We start from the raw sequence: 23,069 nt of genomic DNA on the forward strand, positions 1-23,069 counted from the left end.
TGTTTATTTTTAACCCTGTAGTGTCTTCCAGATGACAGCAGGGCAAAGAGGTGGTAGCAGGAGTGAGCTGAGACATTTCGAACACTGCTGGCTGTGTGATCTTGACTGTAACTCTCAGGAGGGCTTTTCTGTCAGCGACTGAACAATTTCCACATCACACTGTGATGCAGTAGATCAGTACGTTTTCTATGGAGCACTAATGTAAGGGCACAAACGTCTGCATAGACATTAGAGGTATAGCAAAAAAAACTATTACCTGTATTTATATCTGCATCTGCAAAATAAATAGAAATAGATATAAATACAAATAAGATATAAATAAATAAAATAGACAAAACATTGATTGATTTTGTGGGGCTTGTACCATTTGATTTACACAACACACTAACAACTTTGAATGTGCAAAATAGTATTTACTGTGACACAAACAATTATTAAGACCAAAAAACTACTTAAAAATACTCCAAACTTTAAACAACCCACACACTGCAGTGGTTAGCGCTGTTTCCTCACAGCAAGAAGGTTCTGGGTTCGAAGTCAGGTCAGGCCAGAGCAAATCTGCATGTCCAAAGACGTGTCCAGGGACACACCAATTAGGATAACTGGTGACTCTAAATTGTCCATAGGTGTGAATGGGAGCATAAATGGTTGTTTGTCCATATATCTGTGTACCCCGTGATAGACTTGCGATATGTCAAGTGTCACTCAAAGGTATAGAAAATGGAGGGATGGATGTTTCAGGGAGCGCTGGGTCCACACCTGCTGCTGCAAGATGGCGGCAGTGTTGATGTGCAGCCATGACTTTTGGAAAAAGCTATGAAATTTCCAAGATCCTTCTGAAGTTGACCACATTCTATGTACAGTCTCCTTTGCTGATTTTATTTTTGGCAATAAAGTTTTGAACACAATGTTGTGTGGTGACGGACATTCAAGTTTTGAACACTCTCCATGTGACTGAACTAATCAGTCCAAAAAGCATCATGTGGTCACTTTGTCAAAAAGTTTGTCTATTTGGTTTAGAAACAACCATTTTATTTGCCCGATTACATTTAACAGTACACAGAGTCAGAGTGTGACGTACTGGGCTTTGGCCTTCTGACAAGATGGAAGTTGCCTACAGGAGGGGAGGAAGGAAAGAGATAAATCAGCTGTATGACAAAGAGTTTGAATCAGAAAGCTGTCAGAGCTCAGCAGCTTCTCCTCTCTCTCTGATAATGGAGGCTCTGGAAGAAGCTGAACTCTGCTTCCCCCAGCTCAACACCTCCTGCAGGAGGACGATGAATCCTAACTCGGAGACCACGATCATTTACACTGTGCTGTCCTTCATCACTCTGCTGACTGTGGTTCTTAACCTGCTGGTCATCATCTCTATCTCACACTTCAGGCAGAGATAAAACTTCTCCACATGACATAAAAAAAATGTTGATTTTCAGGTTCCAGCTAGATACATGAAGAAGTGGCTTGAAGCTAGGAAACATAATGTTTCATTTAGGTCTATGATGAAAATGTTAGCACCTTAAAACTTACTGCTGATAGTTTTATCTTTGTGTTTAACATGTGATTCACTTGTGTACAACACTCACTGTATTTATACATTTGCCATTGTTACTTTTAAAGCTAATGATTATTATGGTCATGGTGCGTTTAAGAGAGGCATCTAAAGTGATTAGTAATGGTTTCTCACACATTAAGCTGCTGCACATCTCCTCCTCAAAGACATAAATAAAACAGAAATAATGGTTTCTTTCATAGGTCTTTGATCAGTGCATACTGGATATTTACTGGTTATTTGCAGATGTTTGTACAGCTGTAATGCTGTAATATATTTCTGCATGTTGTGACAGTTCAGTGTTGATATCCTCTCATTTCAGGCAGCTCCACACCACCACCAACCTCCTCCTCCTCTCTCTGGCTGTTGCAGACTTCCTTGTGGGTCTGCTGCAGATGCCCGTGGAAATCCTGCTGTTCCATGACTGCTGGTTCCTGGGTGACATTATATGTGTCGTGAATTACTTTTTAGGTTTCCTTGTTATCAGTGTGTCAGTAGGAAACATGGTTCTCATATCAGTTGACCGTTACATAGCAATCTGTGACCCCATGTTTTACTCCACCAAAGTTACTCTGAAAAGAGTTCAACTCTGTGTTTATCTGTGTTGGATATTTTCTGCTGTCCACAGCACTTGGATATTGAGGGACGTCCTCGAACAACCGAGCAGGTATAACTCCTGTTATGGAGAATGTGTAGTCATAATTAATTTTGCTGAAGGAGTTGTTGATCTTGTTGTGACCTTTTTAGGCCCCATTGTTGTCATCATACTCTTGTATTTGAGAGTATTTGTGGTGGTTGTGTCTCAGGCTCGTGCCATGCGCTCTCACATTGCAGCTACCACTCTGCAGCGTTCAGAGACTGTAAAAGCTAAGAGATCTGAGATAAAAGCAGCCAGGACTCTTGGTGTTGTAGTAGCTGTGTTTCTTCTGTGCTCCTGTCCATATTATTGTTTCACTGTTGCAGCTGAGAACAACTTAGTAGGGACTGCTTCTACAGGGCTTGACATTTGGTTGTTGTATTTCAACTCCTGTTTAAACCCAGTGATCTATGTTTTTTTCTACCCCTGGTTCAGAAAAGCTATTAAACACATTACTACACTTCAGATACTGCAGCCAGGCTCCCGTGATACCAGTTTACTGTAGAGTGAGAGACTGGGATGGATTAAATAAAAGAAATTATTGTCCTGTCAAAGCAAAAATTATTATTTTTAAGCTGTCTTCAATACACAGAATTTACACATCACAAAGTCTGGAAAATAAATAGAACTATGGACAAAATGATTGTATGTTGATCGTATATGAATTTACAGATATATCTGTCTCTACCAGACAACGTGATGCTTTCATTCTTTCTTTCTTTACAATTGCACTTGTATCTTTTGTGTGAACTACAGTCATCACCATTTTGAGGTGGTAAAAAAAAGGCAGCTTGTACTAATTTGAGGTAATCAATCAGTATATTTTGCTTGTCTACTTGCAGCTGCTGCCAGTTAAATGATGAAATCATTTTCCACACACATCTGTGCATCTGCAAAATAATGTGCGCAAAATCACAACTGATCTCAGAACAGCTGCAGCTGAGTGAGCACACTTGTATCCAAGATCCCAGGATTATTCACAGTGCACATGTGCAAACATCCAAAAAAGCCGCCCCGTTTCCCTGCTTGTCCTTGACTCACGCCACTGCAAGGACATGATAACCTGAGATGAAAGCTACATGTGTCATGTATTGCAGTAGTTAGTTCAGAGTACTGGCACCTTTTTTATTCCGGTTCAAGCACAGTTGGTGACTTGCTTTTGCTGATTGAGAAATAGTATTTTGTTTTTGAAAAGTAAATAAAGGTAAAATAAATGTTTAATATATTTTCATTTTGTACATTAATCAAATGGAATCAAAAACAGTGTCAATAAAGTACAGGACCAATAAACAGAATCAATAAAAGAAGCTGTATCGATGAAACACCTGTTGCTGATTCCCAATCCTATTTTACAGAGTTGTAATGTTAAATTTCCATCAATAAATGACAAATATTATTTCATAGGGGATGCCTAGGCCAGAATCAGGTGCATCCTAATGAGGATAAAGTTGCTGCTGTTGCTGAGTTTCCTGTGTCTATCACTGAATGTGCATTATGGTGATTCCTTTGACCTTTGAGGGCCAGTATGCATGTGATAGCTCTCATTTCCAATACTCATGCACTGACTGACACTGACTTTTATCGTATCTTCAAATTGGAGGTTGACGCCAGTGCTGCATTGACAGGGACTGCTCTACTGCAGGAAGATGTGGAACAATCAGCTACTTGTCCCACAGGTTTCAAAAGCACCAGACAAAATATTTCACCATCAGAAAAGAAATCCTGCCTGTTGTTTTCCCCGTAACACTCACACTCTGTGCTGGCTCCAGCTACTTACCTGTCATAGTATACAATCACCAAAACCCCTTCATGTTCCTTTCCCAGTCTTGGAAACATGACACCTGGATGGACATGCAAATTTTCACTCTTTTTCCACCACAAAACTCTGACGCAGCCAGGAACATTCAGATCAATGTGCAATGTTGATTTTGTTTTTCATATTCATAGCTGTAAGTTACAACACTGGTAAGAAAGCATGGTGAGAGTTAGTGTGTAGTGGCCATAACATAGTCTCCTGCCTCCATGCTGCTTCCTACTCTGTTTTTTGGCTCACTAACCGTGGTGTAAAAAGAATATAGGATATTAGACCATAGCACAACAGGTGTAGCACAGAAAGATTTTTCTCTTTTTTCTTTTGAAAGATTTATCATTTACTCTGACTACATTCAGCAGTGCACAGAGTCAGAGTGTGACGTACTGGGCTTTGGCCTTTTGACAAGATGGAAGTTGCCTATGGGAGGGGAGGAAGGAAAGAGATAAATCAGCTGTATGACAAAGAGTTTGAATCAGAAAGCTGTCAGAGCTCAGCAGCTTCTCCTCTCTCTCTGATAATGGAGGCTCTGGAAGAAGCTGAATTCTGCTTCCCCCAGCTCAACACCTCCTGCAGGAAGACGATGCGTCCTCACTCGGAGACCACAATCATTTACACTGTGCTGTCCTCCATCACTCTGCTGACTGTGGTTCTTAACCTGCTGGTCATCATCTCTATCTCACACTTCAGGCAGAGATAAAACTTCTCCACATGGCATAAAAAATGTTGATTTTCAGGTTCCAGCTAGATACATGAAGAAGTGGCTTTGAGCTAGGAAACATAATGTTTCATTTAGGTTTCATTTTGATGAAAATGTTAGCAGGTTAGACCATAATGCTGAGAGTTTTATCTGTATGTTTAACGTATGATTCACTGTGTACAACAAAATGTATTGGTCATGGTGCTTTTGAGAGATGCAGCAAAAGTGTTACTGAAAAATGATTAGTAATGGTTTCTCACATATCGAGCTGCTGCACATCCACTAATCTTGTCCTCAAGGATAAACACATAGAAATAATGTTTTCTTGCTCAGGCCTTTGATCAGTGCGTACTGGATATTTACTTGTTATTTGCAAATGCTTGTACCACTGTAATGCTGCAATATATTTGTACATGTTGTTTCAGTGAATTGTTCAGTGTTGATATTCTCTCATTTCAGGCAGCTTCACACCACCACCAACCTCCTCCTCCTCTCTCTGGCTGTTGCAGACTTCCTTGTGGGTCTCCTACAGATGCCAGGTGAAATTCTCCTCTTCCGAGGCTGCTTGATCCTGGGTGACCTTTTATGTGCTGTTCATCCCTTTTTAAGTTTCATCATTGTCAGTGTTTCAGTAGGAAATATGATCCTCATATCAGTTGACCGCTATATGGCTATTTGTGACCCCATGTTTTACTCCACCAAAGTCACTTTGAAGAGAGTTCAACTCTGCATTTGTCTGTGTTGGATATTTTCTGTTGTCCACAGCACTTGGATATTGTGGGATTTCTTAAAACAACCAACAAAGTATAATACCTGTAATGGGGAATGTATGGTTGTGCTCAGTTTTGCTGAAGGAGTAGTTGATCTTGTTGTGACCTTTTTAGGCCCCATTTTTGTCATCACACTTTTGTATTTGAGAGTATTTGTGGTGGCTGTGTCTCAGGCTCGTGCCATGCGCTCTCACATTGCAGCTACCACTCTGCAGCATTCAGAGACTGTAAAAGCTAAGAGATCTGAGATAAAAGCAGCCAGGACTCTTGGTGTTGTAGTAGCTGTGTTTCTTCTGTGCTCCTGTCCATATTATTGTTTCACTGTTGCAGCTGAGAACAACCAGGTTGGGACATCCTCTGCAGGGCTTGAGATTTGGTTGTTGTATTTCAACTCCTGTCTAAACCCAGTGATCTATGTTTCTTTCTATCCCTGGTTCAGAAAAGCTATTAAACACATTGCTACACTTCAGATACTGCAGCCAGGCTCCCGTGATACCAGTTTACTGTAGAGAGAGAGACTGGGATGGATTAACTGAAATAAATTATTTCCATGTGAAGGTGAAATATTTTTAAGCTGTCTTCAATACACTGAATTTACACATCACAAAGTCTGGAAAATAAATAGAACTATGGACCAAATGATTGTATGTTGATCGTATATGAATTTACAGATATATCTGTCTCAACCAGACAACTTGATGCTTTCATTCCTTCTTTTTCTTTTTACGATTACACGTGTATATTGTGTGTGATCTGACTACAGGCATCCACTCTGAATGACTGAAGCCAGAAATTCTACTTTAAAAAAATATTGGAGAAAACTCGTGATTTTTTTTTTGCATGGCAAAGAGCTGTACAGGAAGCTCTTTTTCCTGCATGACACTAGGCCTGCCGCACCTCCACCGGTGGCGACTTGTTTAGTTGCAGGGTCATTAGCTGGGCACCATCGCTCATAGATGTTTTGCCCCTTATCCCAGAACATCTCCAGGTAGCGGTGCAGTGAACAGGGACATCTCCCTAACACTCCCCTCCCTGCAGCTAATTTCCTCAGGGGTTGCTTGCTCCCCATGCTTTGTCATGGTTTGTCAGCCAGAGCCAGAAGCTTGCTGTCTCTGCTTCTTCTGATAGTTACCTGGTTGTCTGGTGTAGTTTGGCTCCCTGAAAGTGACTTGCTTTTCCTGACTGAGAAATAGTATTTTGTTTTTGAAAAGTATAAATGCAAATTCTGTTTTTAATTTGATTTCTTTTTGTACATGAATCGAATGGAATAAACAAGGGTATCAATAAAGTACGGCACCGATAAGCTGAATCAATAAGAAAAACTGTTTTAATAAAATATCTGTTACTGGTTCCTAGTCCTAACAGTTCTAACAATAAATTTCCCTTAGTAAATGGAAAATATCATTTTGCTGCTGTTGCTGAGTTTCCTGTGCCAACCACTGAATGTGCATTATAGTGATTCCTCAGTGTGGCTGGTTGCTACTGAATTTTCTGCGGGACCTTTTCCTCCATCATTCCCCTCTCACAAGCTTAGTCAGCACAAAAATACAATGTGTTTGGACCTTTGAAAGCCAGTATGCATATGAAAGCTCTCCACTGGTTCAGCACTGACTGACAATGACTTTTCCAGTCCCTCCAAGTTGGAGGCTGATGCCAGTGCTGCATTCACAGGGACCGTACTACTGCAGGAAGATGTGGACGGAACCATCAGCTACTTGTCCCACAGGTCTGATCAGCAATTTCTGAAACACGACACTTGGGTGGACATGCAAACTTTTACTCCTTTTCGACCACAATGCTATGACGGATGTCCTGATTGGGTCCTGATGAGTTCCTGATACTTTGACGTAGAAAGGAACATTCATTGTTTTTCAGTCTCTGTGATCAGTGTGTAATGGTGATTTTTTTTTTCCATATTTAAAACTGCAAGTTACAACACTGGTAAGACAGCATGGTGAGAGTCAGTCAGTAGTGGCCATAACATAGTCTCCTGCCTCCATGCTGCTTTCTACTGACTCTGTTTCCTGGTGCTTTTGTGACTTTGAACGTGACACACCAGAAACAGAAAGAACAGAAAAAAAAACAAAACAGAAAGGCAGACTTGTCTGCTGGCAGTGGGAAAGGAGTCAGTCACCTTTTTTTAGCATTTAAAAACCTTCATATTCACACTAATCTTTGTGTAAAAGAAATATGGGATAACAGACCGTAGCACAATAGGTGTCGCACAGATAGATGTTTGTCTACTTGTTTTTAAAAGATTTCTCATTTACTCTGTCTGACTACATTCAGCAGTACACAGAGTCAGAGTGTGACGTACTGGGCTTTGGCCTTCTGACAAGATGGAAGTTGCCTATGGGAGGGGAGGAAGGAAAGAGATAAATCAGCTGTATGACAAAGAGTTTGAATCAGAAAGCTGTCAGAGCTCAGCAGCTTCTCCTCTCTCTCTGATAATGGAGATCCTTGAGGAACCTGAACTCTGCTTCCCCCAGCTCAACACCTCCTGCAGGAGGACGATGCGTCCTCAGTTGAAGACTACAATTATTTACTGTTTGCTGTCATCCTCCATCACTCTGCTGACTGTGGTTCTTAACCTGCTGGTCATCATCTCTATCTCACACTTCAGGCAGAGATAAAACTTCTCCACATGGCATAAAAAATGTTGATTTTCAGGTTCCAGCTAGATACATGAAGAAGTGGCTTTGAGCTAGGAAACATAATGTTTCATTTAGGTTTCATTTTGATGAAAATGTTAGCAGGTTAGACCATAATGCTGAGAGTTTTATCTTTGTGTTTAACATGTGGTTCACTGTGTACAACACTCACTGTATTTCTACATTTGCTATTGTTACTTTTAAAGCTAATGATAACTATGGTCATGGTGCTTTTGAGAGATGCAGCAAAAGTGTTACTGAAAAATGATTAGTAATGGTGTCTCACATATCGAGCTGCTGCACATTCACTAGTTTCTTGCTCAGGCCTTTGATCAGTGCGTACTGGATATTTACTGGTTATTTGCAAATGCTTGTACCACTGTAATGCTGCAATATATTTGTACATGTTTTTACAGTGAATTGTTCAGTGTTGATATTCTCTCATTTCAGGCAGCTCCACACCACCACCAACCTCCTCCTCCTCTCTCTGGCTGTTGCAGACTTCCTTGTGGGCGTCCTGCTGATGCCCGTTGAAATCATCCTGTTCCAAGGCTGCTGGATCCTGGGTGAATTCATGTGTGCTTTGAATTACTTTTTAGGTTTCCTTGTTATCAGTGTTTCAGTAGGAAACATGGTTCTCATATCAGTTGACCGTTACATAGCAATCTGTGACCCCATGTTTTACTCCACCAAAGTTACTCTGAAAAGAGTTCAACTCTGTGTTTGTCTGTGTTGGATATTTTCTGCTGTCCACAGCACTTGGTTACTGAGGGATTTTTTAAAACAACCGAGCAGGTATAACTCCTGTTATGGAGAATGTGTAGTCATAATTAATTATGCTGAAGGAGTAGTTGATCTTGTTGTGACCTTTTTAGGCCCCATTGTTGTCATCATACTCTTGTATTTGAGAGTATTTGTGGTGGCTGTGTCTCAGGCTCATGCCATGCGCTCTCACATTGCAGCTACCACTCTGCAGCGTTCAGAGACTGTAAAAGCTAAGAGATCTGAGATGAAAGCAGCCAGGACTCTTGGTATTGTAGTAGTTGTGTTTCTTCTGTGTTCCTGTCCATATTATTATTTCACTGCTGCAACTGAGAAAGACGAGGTAGAGGCGTCATCTACAGGGCTTGAAATTTGGTTTTTGTATTTGAACTCCTGTCTAAACCCAGTGATCTATGTTTCTTTCTATCCCTGGTTCAGAAAATCTATTAAACACATTGCTACACTTCAGATACTGCAGCCAGGCTCCCGTGATACCAGTTTACAGTAGAGAGAGAGAGAGAGCGACTGGGATGGATTGACTAAAAAAAATTATTTCCATGTGAAGGCAAAATTATTTTTAAGCTGTCTTCAATACACTGAATTTACACAAAGTCTGCAAAATAAATAAAACTATGGACCAAATGATTGTATGTTGATCGTATATGAATTTACAGATATATCTGTCTCTACCAACCTGATGCTTTCATTCTTTCTTTCTTTATAATTGCACTTGTATCTTGTGTGTGAACTACAGTCATCCCCTTTGGATGACTGAGTCTGTTAGGGATGCTTTCCAAAACACGGTTCAGAATGAGAAACAGGTTTGGGGCTGCAATAAGAAAAGTGCTTGTATTTCATAATTTCAAATGCTCTGATACCAGGATAGAGTGGCCTGCAGTGAGTTTTACAGCTGGGCAAGCAGATTTGAACAATTTTATTAACAGTTTGAGTTGGAAAACGTGTGTTATGGTGATTCCTCAGTGTGGCTGGTTGCTACAGAAATTTGCAGGACCTTTGCCTCCATCATTTCCCCCTCTCACCAGCTAGTCATCATAAAAGTGCAATACATTTGGATCTTTGAAGGTCAGTATGGATTTGAAAACTCTCCTTTCCACTACTCATGCACTGACTGTCAATGACTTTTCCAGTTAATGACAAGCAATAATGGCTTTATAAATGTGAGAGTGGGTATGAGAAAAGAAAGAGAGAAGAGGAGAGGTGTGCAGAGGATCATGGGAAGTCCCCCAGAAGCCTAGGTCTATAGCAGCATAAGTAAGGGATGGGTCAGATTTACCTGAGCCAGCCCTACTATGGGCTTTATCCATAACTATAACAACATCTATAGCTATTAGGGGTGTTTTTTTTTTTTTTGTAATACACTGCAGTGACTCTCCAGTCACTGATTGTCATACAGGATTTAGCCTCAAGGCGGAGCTGTTGAGTAACAGTCATAACAAAACACCCTCTAATAGAACTAACAAGCGAGCTTACTACGCTAGCAGGGCGAGAGGCACTTGAAATGGACAAAGAAAAACCATTAACCGGCAACCAACCAATCCATCCATCCATCTGGGCTACAAGCGAGCGTGTGGATGCATTTTGGTTTTCATGGAAGGAGTTTTAAACATGTCGACAGGACGTACGTTGTCTGCAAACTTTACCACACAAAGCTAAAGTACTATGGCAATATTAGCAACATGAGGTCAAACCCCGGTCTGAGCTCTTTTGCGCAGAGTTTGCATGAGTTTGTATCAAGGGGGCAGTTGTAGGTTTCAGCAGTGAGGATCACGTTCAAAAAGCTGCAGTTCCTCGGCTGCCGCTTTGGGCTGGCTCCAGAAGTCAGTGGGCAATTCTCCATTGACCCCCATGTTAAAATAGCCAACTTTACACCCTAAAAAAACATATTTACAGCCTGGTACATTTTTTGTTTTTGGTCTCTATTGATAGTTTCCACCTCCGTGAACACTGTGGCCCTACATAAATTAGGGCGTGGTAGACAGGCACTGGCAGTTAGCTCTTTGCTAAAGCATCGGCTGGGCTAGGCGGCTACCTCCAGCGGTTGACGGGGGCCGCAGTGTCCGTGTTTGTTTCCCAATTTTCTGATAGGTTTTTGTGACAGTATGGCTTGTTGTAGTGTAGACTGTACTAACCGACCGTCGAAGGAGTCTGTGTTGCAATTTTTTCGGTAAGTAAATTTCTCACTATTTTACCTGGATGTTTGCACTAATTAGCATGTATTAGCATATTTTGCCGCTGGCGTATGACTTGATTGCCGATTTATGGTCGCTGCTGATACAGATAGAGGACCGGAGCGGATAATGTTAGGAACGCTGTTGCGGTGTGTTCCGTGCTCTCAGAGTCCGTTTATTGCGGGAATACTAGGCTACAATTTTATGTCGTCTCATTTTTCTGTTTAAAAAGTCCGACATTGCATGGACAGAGCAGCTCCGTCAGTAAGCGGCTGCTGTTGTTTGTGTGCTGCTGTAACTGTAAGTGCATAGTGGATGGAGGCAGCGGTGAAAGTCGGTAAATATTAAATATTGCTCCGAGCTAAGTGGGCTGGTTCTCGGCCGGCTGACCCGTAGAATAACCGCATCTCCGCCTACTTTGGAAAGTACATTCCCACTAAAATCCAAGATGGCGCAGCTTAAATGCCCATGGTTTGGTTACAAAACCGACTCCCCGAAACCAATGGGTGACGTCACGGGTGCTACGTCCATGTCTTATACAGTCTATGGTTTGCATGCTTCTGTGCCTGCGTGGGTTTTCTCCGGTTCTCCGGCTTCCTCCCACAATCCCCAAAACATGCACATTAGGTTAACTGGCTACTTTACATTGTCCCTAGCTGAGTGTGTGCTTGTGTAGTTATCTGTCTTTGCGTGTCGGCCCTGCTACTGACTGGCGACCAGTCCAGGGTGTACCCCGCCTCTCGGCCGTCGTCAGCTGGGATAGGCTCCAGCTCCGCCGCGACCTTAACGGATCAAGCGGTATAGAAAAAGGATGGATGGATGGATGAGGGCTCACATGTAGCGCTTCCATCCAGAGAGGCTGTGTGGGCTAAATTTTAATTAGGATTAAAATTAAGATTAAAAAATTTTGATTTTGATGAAAGATTTCTCATTTACTCTGTCTGACTACATTCAGCAGTACACAGAGAGTGTGACGTACTGGGCTTTGGCCTTCTGACAAGATGGAAGTTGCCTATGGGAGGGGAGGAAGGAAAGAGATAAATCAGCTGTATGACAAAGAGTTTGAATCAGAAAGCTGTCAGAGCTCAGCAGCTTCTCCTCTCTCTCTGATAATGGAGGCCCTGGAAGAAGCTGAACTCTGCTTCCCCCAGCTCAACACCTCCTGCAGGAAGACAGTGCATCCTCACTTGGAGACCACGATCGTTCACAGTTTGCTGTCCTGCATCACTCTGCTGACTGTGGTTCTTAACCTGCTGGTCATCATCTCTATCTCACACTTCAGGCAGAGATAAAACTTCTCCACATGGCATAAAAAATGTTGATTTTCAGATTCCAGAAAAAATGGTCTTTTGCTAATACCTTTGATCAGTACATACTGGTTATTTGTATATGCTTGTACAGCTGTAATGCTGTAATATGTTTATGCTTGTTGTGACAGTTCAGTGCTGAGTGTTGATATCCTCTCATTTCAGGCAGCTCCACACCACCACCAACCTCCTCCTCCTCTCTCTGGCTGTTGCAGACTTCCTTGTGGGTCTCCTGCAGATGCCAGCTGAAATTCTCCTCTTCCGAGGCTGCTGGATCCTGGGTGACATTTTATGTGCTTTTCATCCCTATTTAAGTTTCATCATTGTCAGTGTTTCAGTAGGAAATATGATGCTCATATCAGTTGACCGCTATATGGCTATTTGTGACCCCATGTTTTACTCCACCAAAGTTACTCTGAAAAGAGTTCAACTCTGTGTTTGTCTGTGTTGGATATTTTCTGTTGTCCACAGCACTTGGATACTGTGGGATTTCATAAAACAACCAGGAAAGCATAACTCCTGTTATGGAGAATGTGTAGTCATAATTAATTTTGCTGAAGGAGTAGTTGATCTTGTTGTGACCTTTTTAGGCCCCATTGTTGTCATCACACTCTTGTATTTGAGAGTATTTGTGGTGGCTGTGTCTCAGGCTCGTGCCATGCGCTCTCACATTGCAACTGTCACACTCCAGTGTTCAGAGACTGTAAAAGCTAAGAGATCTGAGATAAAAGCAGCCAGGACTCTTGGTGTTGTAGTAGCTGTGTTTCTTCTGTGCTCCTGTCCATATTATTGTTTCACTATTGCAGCTGAGAACAACCAGGTAGGGGCATCATCTGCAGGGACTGAGATTTGGTTGTTGTATTTCAACTCCTGTTTAAACCCAGTGATCTATGTTTCTTTCTATCCCTGGTTCAGAAAATCTATTAAACACATTACTACACTTCAGATACTGCAGCCAGGCTCCCGTGATACCAGTTTACTGTAGAGAGAGAGACTGGGATGGATTAACTAGAACTAATTATTTCCATGTGAAGGTGAAGTTATTTTTAAGCTGTCTTCAATACACTGAATTTACACATCACAAAGTCTGGAAAATAAACAAATATGGAGAAAATGATTGTATGTTGATCGTATATGAATTTACAGATATCTGTCTCTACCAGACAACATGATTCTTTCATTCTTTCTTTCTTTATGAGTACACATGTATCTTGTGTGTGATCTGACTACAGTAATCCCATTTGAATGACTGAAGCCAGAGAATCTTCTTTAAAAAATATTGCCATTGCTGCAGAGAAAACCTGTGAATTTTCTGTGCATAGCAACACATGTATCCTGTAAGGCCTGAGTCTGTTAGGGATGTCTGCCAAAACACAGCTCTGAATGGGAAACAGGTTTTAGGCTACAATAAGGAAACTGTTTGTATTTCATTATTTCAAATGCTCTGATACCAGGATAGAGTGACCTGCAGTGAGTTTTACAGTTGGGTAAGAGTCTAACAATGGTATTAACATTTTGAGGTGGAAAAATAAATAACTTATACTGATTTGAGATGATGAATCAGTGTAATTTGCTAGTTTGCTTCCTACTGCTGCCAGTTAAATGTTGAAATCATTTTCCACACACATTTCTGAATCTGTACTGGATCAGCTGTTCACCCCTCTGCTATACGCCCATGAAAATGACGGGAATGATAGATTCAACAACTGGAAGTCAAACTAGCTTCCAAAGACAATGACCAAGATGAATTCAAACAGTCAAAGTCAGATCTGTTACGGGACAGAAAGCAATTCTGAGATATCGCCACCACTTTGGTGTCGTTCTAACTCATGTCAGTTTCTTGCTGTAACTGTGGCCAAGCACTGACGTATGTAGCTTGTCCTGACGCGCATCACTGCAAGGATATAAGCTGAGATAAAAGCTACATACGTCATGCATTGCAGCTGCTAGCTCAGAGTACTGAAACCTTTTTTGTTCCAGTTCAAGCACAGATATATAGTGACTTGCTTTCGCTGATTGAGAAACAGTATTTTGTTTTTGAAAAGTAATGATATGTAAAACCTGTTTTTAGTTTGTTATTTTTCAATGGAATCAACAAGAGTATCAATAAAGTATGGAACCAATAAGCAGAAACAATTAGAGAAGCTGCATCCATAAAATACCTGTTGTTGATTCCCAATCCTGTATCACAGAGTTTTAATGTTAAATCTCACTCAATAATTGGCAAATATTATTTTATAGAGGATACCTCAGCCAGAATCAGGTGCATCCTATCGAGGATAAAGTTGCTGCTGTTAATAGATAGTGATTGCTCAGTGTGACTGGTGGATACGGAAATTTCTGCAGAACCTTTTCCTCCATTGTTCCCCCTCTCACTAGCTTAGTCAGCACAATACATTACACTTTGACCTTTGAGGGCATCTGACATCTGGCTTTTGTCTTCAGTGGGAAAGAGTTGCAACACTGGTAAGACAGCATGGTGAGAGTCAGTCAGTAGTGGCCATAACAAAGTCTCCTGCCTCCGCGCTCCTTTCTACTGACTCTGTTTTCTGGTGCTTTTGTGACTTTGAACGTGACACACCAGAAAAAGAAAGAACAAACAAAAAAAAAACCAAAAACGGAAAGGCAGACTTGGAAGCTGGCAGTGGGAAAGGAGTAAGTCACCTTTTTTTTTAGCATTTAAAAACCTTCATGTTCACACTAATCTTTGTGTAAAAGAAATATGGGATAACAGACCGTAGCACAATAGGTGTCGCACAGATAGATGTTTGTCTACTTGTTTTTAAAAGATTTCTCATTTACTCAGTCTTGACTACATTCAGCAGTACACAGAGCCAGAGTGTGACGTACTGGGCTTTGGCCTTCTGACAAGATGGAAGTTGCCTATGGGAGGGGAGGAAGGAAAGAGATAAATCAGCTGTATGACAAAGAGTTTGAATCAGAAAGCTGCCAGAGCTCAGCAGCTTCTCCTCTCTCTCTGATAATGGAGGCTCTGGAAGAAGCTGAACTCTGCTTCCCCCAGCTCAACACCTCCTGCAGGATGACGATGCCTCCTCAATTTGAGATCACGATCTCTTACACTGTGGTGTACTTCATCGTTCTTCTGACTGTGGTTCTTAACCTGCTGGTCATCATCTCTATCTCATACTTCAGGCAGAGATAAAACTTCTCCACATGGCATAAAAAGATTTTCATTTTCAGGTTCCAGCTAGATACATGAAGAAGTGGCTTTGAGCTAGGAAACATAATGTTTCATTTAGGTCGCTAATCAAAACATTTGTGATTTTTCTTTTGTATTTCTCATTTGCTACATGGCATATGCTGCTGCTAATCTTCTTACCTGACAATTATGGCACATAAAATTAAAATGTAAAACTGTTCTGCATTTAGCCATGTTACAGATATATTCATACTGCTAGTATTGTAACTGCTAGTAAAACTTTTTTCAACAAATTCTACATATACCAATATTTTCAGTGTTGATATTCTCTCATTTCAGGCAGCTCCACACCACCACCAACCTCCTCCTCCTCTCTCTGGCTGTTGCAGACTTCATTGTGGGTCTCCTGCAGATGCCAATTCTACTTCTCCACAACCAAGGCTGCTGGACCCTAGGTGACATTATGTGTGTTGTGAATAACTTTTTAGGTTTCCTTGTTGTCAGCGTGTCAGTAGGAAACATGGTTCTCATATCAGTTGACCGTTACATAGCAATCTGTGACCCCATGTTTTACTCCACCAAAGTTACTCTGAAAACAGTTCAACTCTGTGTTTGTCTGTGTTGGATATTTTCTGCTGTCCACAGCACTTGGATATTGTGGGATGTCTTCGAACAACCGGGCAGGTATAACTCCTGTTATGGAGAATGTGTAGTCATAATTACTTTTGCTGAAGGAGTAGTTGATCTTGTTGTGACCTGTTTTGGCCCCATTGTTGTCATCATACTCTTGTATTTGAGAGTATTTGTGGTGGCTGTGTCTCAGGCTCGTGCCATGCGCTCTCACATTGCAACCGTCACACTCCAGCGTTCAGAGACTGTAAAAGCTAAGAGATCTGAGATAAAAGCAGCCAGGACTCTTGGTATTGTAGTAGTTGTGTTTCTTCTGTGCTCCTGTCCGTATTATTTTCTCACTGTTGCAGCTTTTAACAACTTAATTGGGACGTCAATTGCACTGATTGAGGTTTGGTTGTTGTATTTCAACTCCTGTTTAAACCCAGTGATCTATGTTTCTTTCTATCCCTGGTTCAGAAAATCTATTAAAAACATTACTACACTTCAGATACTGCAGCCAGGCTCCCGTGATACCAGTTTACAGTAGAGAGAGAGACTGGGATGGATTAACTAAAACTAATTATTTCCATGTGAAGGTGAAGTAATTTTTAGCTATCTTCAATACACTGAATTTACACATCACAAAGTCTGGAAAATAAATAGAAACATGGACAAAATGATTGTATGTTGATCGTATTTAGATATTTAAATTCCAGTTTAAGCATGTGCAATGATTTTTAATCTGATTACAAAAAATATTTCCAGTGATGCAGAGAGAACTTTTCAATTTTATCTGCCTGACTTGAGATAAAAGCCACATATGTCATGCAAAACAGCTGCTTCTTCACAATACTTATACCTTTTTTTTAAAAATTCTAGTTCAAGCACAGATATACGCTGATCAGGCATAACATTAGATAACATAACAGGTTTTAGGCTACAATAAGGAAACTGTTTGCATTTCATTATTTTAAAAACAATATTTTGCGTTTGAAAAGAAAATAAATTTAAATTCTGTGTTTAAATTTGATTTCTGTTTGTAATTTAACCAAAAGGAATCAACAAGAGAATTAGTGTTATTTTTTCCCCACATGAAAACCCTGACCCTGGGATGGGTTTTATTGATGAATGTGTTAAATCTGAATTTCAGGCTTAAGAAGGGGATGGAAAGTGTTTTAGCAGTCCTGAGCAGTCCACCTCTGTGTGTCAATCAACTGTTTGTCTATTTTGGTTGTTGTCTATTTTTGATGTTACCGGCGCTAGACCTGGGGGAAATCTTTACCGGTAGCAAGGGTTACACAGGCTAGGTAACACTGTGAGCCAACTGTGGACCAGAGGAGGAGGACAAAAGTTAGTGTGTCTCCTGCTGGCACTCATTTATTTCTCAACTGCGCCTGCGCAGGGCTGCCTCCCCACGAGACCCACTTCACCACACCACCATCTCCTGGCATAGTGCAACTACCTCAGAGGTAGAGACTGTGAAGGGGTAAAATCACTGTTGAGGTAATTCAGTTATTTAACAAAAAAAATAGGACGGTGTCTGTTAAAAAAAAAACTATTTAGGTGGCATTTTTCCAACCTACTACACTCTCCCCTGCTTTTAGAGATGTCTCCGGACATCTTGAACTGCCACAAGTTGTGTCCATGTCCAAAATGTAAAAGTCTGATAGTCAATGTACCGTCAGTGTCATTAGTACAACTATATTTGTCAGTCATGTCTTCTGTCATAAGTCTAACATGTCCACATTGCAGAGGGATAGTAAGAAGGTGCAGGAACACAGTGGCACCAGGGCACAGAATAAGGGACACAGGCAGCCATTACATTTGCTCCTGGCCTCCAGGGCTGAAGACTGTCCCAGGAGATCATAAGCGAGCATTTCCCGAGGTTTTGATACTCTGTTTGACCTCTTCGGAGAAGGTGCTGTCTCTAGTGGTTCCGATCGCTCTGCAGCAGCCTCAGGGTTGTCAATCTGGTCTTCTGACACTGTGTTCTCCACAGTGTCACTTCCACGTGGTCCCTCCTGCAACTCCACTGGTGGTGTAGCAGCTGGTGCCACAACCTGTACAGGTTCAGACACCACAACTGGTTATGGCACCGTGGCTGTCAGTGGCCTGGCTAGCCTAGAAAAGCCCTGGGTGAATGTTCGGCAATAACCTAGAAAACCTGGGACAGATCTGATTCGCTCAGGGCATCAACGTTGCGAGATGTGTCGCCGTCATCGATCGAACTGGCAGCCCTCAGCGGCTGACTTGCACTCAGACTGGAGAGTCTCTTTTGGATAGTGAAAATCAATGTCCACCATACAGTGACTGGACCCATGTTGACGTTACACAGGTGGCCTCTGCTCTGCACTGACATCTTTTGTCTTCAGTGGGAAAGAGTAAAATCGACCTTCAACTCCAGGGTCAAGTGACTCTGCAGCTGTTTATCAGCTCCTGCTCTGATCAGCAGTTTTGGAAGTCTCTGTGATCAATGTGTCAACACTGCAAGTTGCAACATGAAAGCATGGTGACAGTTAGTCAGCAGTGGCCATAACTTAATCATATACCTCCATTCTGTTTTCTACTACCTGTGTTTTCTGGGGATTTAGTGAGTTTGAATATGGCACACCAGAAATAAACAAACAAACGGCACATTAGGTGTAGCACAGAAAGATGTTTGTTTACTTGTTTTTAAAAGATTTCTCATTTACTTTGACTACATTCAGCAGTACACAGAGCCAGAGTGTGACGTACTGGGCTTTGGCCTTCTGACAAGATGGAAGTTGCCTATGGGAGGGGAGGAAGGAAAGAGATAAATCAGCTGTATGACAAAGAGTTTGAATCAGAGAGCTGTCAGAGCTCAGCAGCTTCTCCTCTCTCTCTGATAATGGAGGCTCTGGAAGAAGCTGAACTCTGCTTCCCCCAGCTCAACACCTCCTGCAGGAGGACAATGCGTCCTCAGTTGAAGACCACAATTATTTCCTGTTTGCTGTCATCTTCCATCACTCTGCTGACTGTGGTTCTTAACCTGCTGGTCATCATCTCTATCTCACACTTCAGGCAGAGATAAAACTTCTCCACATGGCATAAAAAGATTTTCATTTTCAGGTTCCAGCTAGATCCATGAAGAAGTGGCTTTGAGCTAGGAAACATAATGTTTCATTTAGGTCGCTAATCAAAACATTTGTGATTTTTCTTGTGAATTTCTCATTTGCTACATGGCATATGCTGCTGCAAATCTTCTTTCCTGACAAGTATGGTACATAAAACTAAAATGTAAAACTGTTCTGCATTTAGCCAGGTTACAGATATATTCATACTGCTACCATTGTAACTGCTAATAAAACTTTTTTCAACAAATTCTACATATACCAGTATTTTCAGTGTTGATATCCTCTCATTTCAGGCAACTCCACACCACCACCAACCTCCTCCTCCTCTCTCTGGCTGTTGCAGACTTCCTTGTGGGTCTCCTGTTGATGCCATTTCTACTTCTCCACAACCAAAGCTGCTGGATCCTGGGTGACATTATGTGTGTTGTTCATTACTTTTTAAGTTTCCTCATTATCAGTGTGTCAGTAGGAAACATGGTTCTCATATCAGTTGACCGTTACATAGCAATATGTGACCCCATGTTTTACTCCACCAAAGTTACTCTGAAAACAGTTCAACTCTGTGTTTGTCTGTGTTGGATATTTTCTGCTGTCCACAGCACTTGGATACTCTGGGATGTCTTCGAACAACCGAGCAGGTATAACTCCTGTTATGGAGAATGTGTAGTCATAATTACTTTTGCTGAAAATGTTGTTGATCTTGTTGTGACATGTTTTGGCCCCATTGTTGTCATCATACTCTTGTATTTGAGAGTATTTGTGGTGGCTGTGTCTCAGGCTCGTGCCATGCGCTCTCACATTGTGACGATCACACTCCAGCGTTCAGAGACTGTAAAAGCTAAGAGATCTGAGATAAAAGCAGCCAGGACTCTTGGTATTGTAGTAGCTGTGTTTCTTCTGTGCTCCTGTCCATATTATTTTCTCACTCTTGCAGCTGAGAACAACTTAGAAGGGACATCATTTGCACTGATTGAGGTTTGGTTGTTGTATTTCAACTCTTGTCTAAACCCAGTGATCTATGTTTTTTTCTATCCCTGGTTCAGAAAAGCTATTAAACACATTACTACACTTCAGATACTGCAGCCAGGCTCCCGTGATACCAGTTTACTGTAGAAAGAGAGAGAGACTGGGATGGATTAACTAAAACTAATTATTTTCATGTGAAGGTAAAATTATTTTTAAGCTGTATTCAATACACTGAATTTACACATCATAAAGTCTGGAAAATAAATAGAACTATGGAGAAAAGGATTGTATGTTGTTCGTATATGAATTCACAGATATATCTGTCTCTACAACTGCAGTGAGTTTTACAGCTGGGCAAGAGTCTGAACCTGTGCAATAATTTGTGTAATTTCAATGCTGATCTAAGAACAGTCAAAGCAGTGTCAAGGGCAGCTTGAGGAGCACAATTGTCTGCACCTAGCTATAGATAATCACCCATCAAAGACCACAGGATTATTCACAATGCACATGTGCAAACATCCAAAAATTCATAAGCTGAGAAAAAAGCCTCATACGTCATGCAGCGCAACTGCTAGCTCAGAGTACTGGCACCTTTTTGGCTCCATTTCATGCACAGATATATAGTGACTTGCTTTTCCTTATCGAGAAACAGTATTTTGTGTTTGAAAATAAAACAAATGTAAGTTCTGTATTTACATTTTTTCTTTGTTTGTACGTTAACCAAATGGAATCAACAAGAGTATAAATAATTATTTTTCCCCACACGAAAACCCTGACCATGGGATGGGTTTTATTGATGAAAGTGTTAAATCTCAATTTCAGGCTTAAGAAGGGGATGGAAAGTGTTTTAGCAGTCCTCAGGGACAAGTGTAGAAAACACTAGAAACCCTTTCACTCTGGACAAAACATGCACTGACATCTTTTGTCTTCAGTGGGAAAGAGTAAAATCGGCCTTCAACTCCAGGTTCAAGTGACTGCAGTTGTTTCAGATGGTTATCGGCTCCTGCTCTGATCAGCAGTTTTGGAAACATGACACCTGCATGGACATGTAAATGTTTACTCCTCTTCCACTTTGATGCTCTGATGAACATCAGATTTCATGACACTTTGATGTATCAATGAACATTCATTTTAACAGTCTCTGTGATCAATGTGTCAACACTGCAAGTTGCAACATGAAAACATGGTGACAGTTAGTCAGTAGTGGCCATAACAGTTATATACCTCCATGCTGCTTTCTGCTAACTGTGTTTTCTGGGGCTTTAGTGAGTTTGAACGTGACACACCAGAAATAACAAACAAACAAAGAATCATAGCACAACAGGTGTAGCACAGAAAGATGTTTGTCTACTTGTTTTTAAAAGATTTCTCATTTACTCTGTCTGACTACATTCAGCAGTACACAGAGTCAGAGTGTGACGTACTGGGCTTTGGCCTTCTGACAAGATGGAAGTTGCCTATGGGAGGGGAGGAAGGAAAGAGATAAATCAGCTGTATGACAAAGAGTTTGAATCAGAAAGCTGCCAGAGCTCAGCAGCTTCTCCTCTCTCTCTGATAATGGAGGCCCTGGAAGAAGCTGAACTCTGCTTCCCCCAGCTCAACACCTCCTGCAGGAAGACGATGGAGCCTCAATTTGAGATCACGATCTCTTACGCTGTGCTGTCCTGCATCGCTCTGCTGACTGTGGTTCTTAACCTGCTGGTCATCATCTCTATCTCACACTTCAGGCAGAGATAAAACTTCTCCACATGGCATAAAAAGATTTTCATTTTCAGGTTCCAGCTAGATCCATGAAGAAGTGGCTTTGAGCTAGGAAACATAATGTTTCATTTAGGTCGCTAATCAAAACATTTTGATTTTTTCCTTGTTGTTTTATATTTGCTACATGGCATATGCTGCTGAATCCACTTACCTGACATGAATAGTACATCGAACTAATATGTAATGTTGTGCTGCATTTAGCCATTGTAACTGCTAAGAAAACTTTTCAACAAATTCTACATATACCAATATTTTCAGTGTTGATATTCTCTCATTTCAGGCAGCTCCACACCACCACCAACCTCCTCCTCCTCTCTCTGGCTGCTGCAGACTTCCTTGTGGGTCTCCTGTTGATGCCATTTCTACTTCTCCACAACCAAAGCTGCTGGATCCTGGGTGACATTATATGTGTCGTGAATTACTTTTTAGGTTTCCTTGTTATCAGTGTGTCAGTAGGAAACATGGTTCTCATATCAGTTGACCGTTACATAGCAATCTGTGACCCCATGTTTTACTCCACCAAAGTTACTCTGAAAAGAGTTCAACTCTGTGTTTGTCTGTATTGGACATTTTCTGCTGTCCACAGCACTTGGATACTCTGGGACGTCCTTGAACAACCGAGCAGGTATAACTCCTGTTATGGAGAATGTGTAGTCATAATTATTTTTGCTGAATATGTTGTTGATCTTGTTGTGACCTTTTTAGGCCCCATTGTTGTCATCATACTCTTGTATTTGAGAGTATTTGTGGTGGCTGTGTCTCAGGCTCGTGCCATGCGCTCTCACATTGCAACCGTCACACTCCAGCGTTCAGAGACTGTAAAAGCTAAGAGATCTGAGATAAAAGCAGCCAGGACTCTTGGTATTGTAGTAGCTGTGTTTCTTCTGTGCTCCTGTCCATATGGTTGTCTCACTCTTGCAGCTGAGAACAACTTATTAGAGAAATCATTTCTAGGGCTTGGCATTTGGTTGGTGTATTTCAACTCCTGTTTAAACCCAGTGATCTATGTTTCTTTCTATCCCTGGTTCAGAAAAGCTATTAAACACATTACTACACTTCAGATACTGCAGCCAGGCTCCCGTGATACCAGTTTACAGTAG

At 41.3% G+C, this 23,069-nt stretch overlaps 7 protein-coding genes across 7 annotated transcripts; all 7 read left to right on the plus strand.

Moving 5' to 3' along the window:
- The first annotated feature begins 1,214 nt into the window (after nt 1-1,214).
- On the plus strand, nt 1,215-2,691 carry LOC121194594 (trace amine-associated receptor 13c-like). The gene is made up of 2 exons (XM_041057539.1): nt 1,215-1,384; nt 1,872-2,691. The coding sequence occupies exons 1-2, from the start codon at nt 1,215-1,217 to the stop codon at nt 2,689-2,691; spliced, it is 990 nt and encodes a 329-aa protein (XP_040913473.1).
- A 1,825-nt stretch (nt 2,692-4,516) lies between these two features.
- On the plus strand, nt 4,517-5,975 carry LOC121194728 (trace amine-associated receptor 13c-like). The gene is made up of 2 exons (XM_041057727.1): nt 4,517-4,686; nt 5,156-5,975. Exons 1-2 carry the CDS (start codon nt 4,517-4,519, stop codon nt 5,973-5,975), a joined length of 990 nt encoding a protein of 329 aa, XP_040913661.1.
- Nucleotides 5,976-7,916: 1,941 nt separating this feature from the next.
- Nucleotides 7,917-9,387, plus strand: LOC121194563 (trace amine-associated receptor 13c-like). Its single transcript, XM_041057500.1, has 2 exons — nt 7,917-8,089; nt 8,568-9,387. The coding sequence occupies exons 1-2, from the start codon at nt 7,917-7,919 to the stop codon at nt 9,385-9,387; spliced, it is 993 nt and encodes a 330-aa protein (XP_040913434.1).
- Nucleotides 9,388-12,180: 2,793 nt separating this feature from the next.
- LOC121194672 (trace amine-associated receptor 13c-like) lies at nt 12,181-13,360 on the plus strand. The gene is made up of 2 exons (XM_041057650.1): nt 12,181-12,350; nt 12,541-13,360. The coding sequence occupies exons 1-2, from the start codon at nt 12,181-12,183 to the stop codon at nt 13,358-13,360; spliced, it is 990 nt and encodes a 329-aa protein (XP_040913584.1).
- A 1,887-nt stretch (nt 13,361-15,247) lies between these two features.
- Nucleotides 15,248-16,694, plus strand: LOC121194569 (trace amine-associated receptor 13c-like). Its single transcript, XM_041057507.1, has 2 exons — nt 15,248-15,528; nt 15,875-16,694. The coding sequence occupies exons 1-2, from the start codon at nt 15,248-15,250 to the stop codon at nt 16,692-16,694; spliced, it is 1,101 nt and encodes a 366-aa protein (XP_040913441.1).
- A 2,322-nt stretch (nt 16,695-19,016) lies between these two features.
- Nucleotides 19,017-20,355, plus strand: LOC121194699 (trace amine-associated receptor 13c-like). The gene is made up of 2 exons (XM_041057688.1): nt 19,017-19,189; nt 19,536-20,355. Exons 1-2 carry the CDS (start codon nt 19,017-19,019, stop codon nt 20,353-20,355), a joined length of 993 nt encoding a protein of 330 aa, XP_040913622.1.
- Nucleotides 20,356-21,765: 1,410 nt separating this feature from the next.
- Nucleotides 21,766-23,069, plus strand: LOC121194575 (trace amine-associated receptor 13c-like). The gene is made up of 2 exons (XM_041057513.1): nt 21,766-21,935; nt 22,250-23,069. Exons 1-2 carry the CDS (start codon nt 21,766-21,768, stop codon nt 23,067-23,069), a joined length of 990 nt encoding a protein of 329 aa, XP_040913447.1.

Source organism: Toxotes jaculatrix, chromosome 15 (genome assembly GCF_017976425.1).
Source record: "Toxotes jaculatrix isolate fToxJac2 chromosome 15, fToxJac2.pri, whole genome shotgun sequence".
NCBI classification, from domain to species: domain Eukaryota; kingdom Metazoa; phylum Chordata; class Actinopteri; family Toxotidae; genus Toxotes; species Toxotes jaculatrix.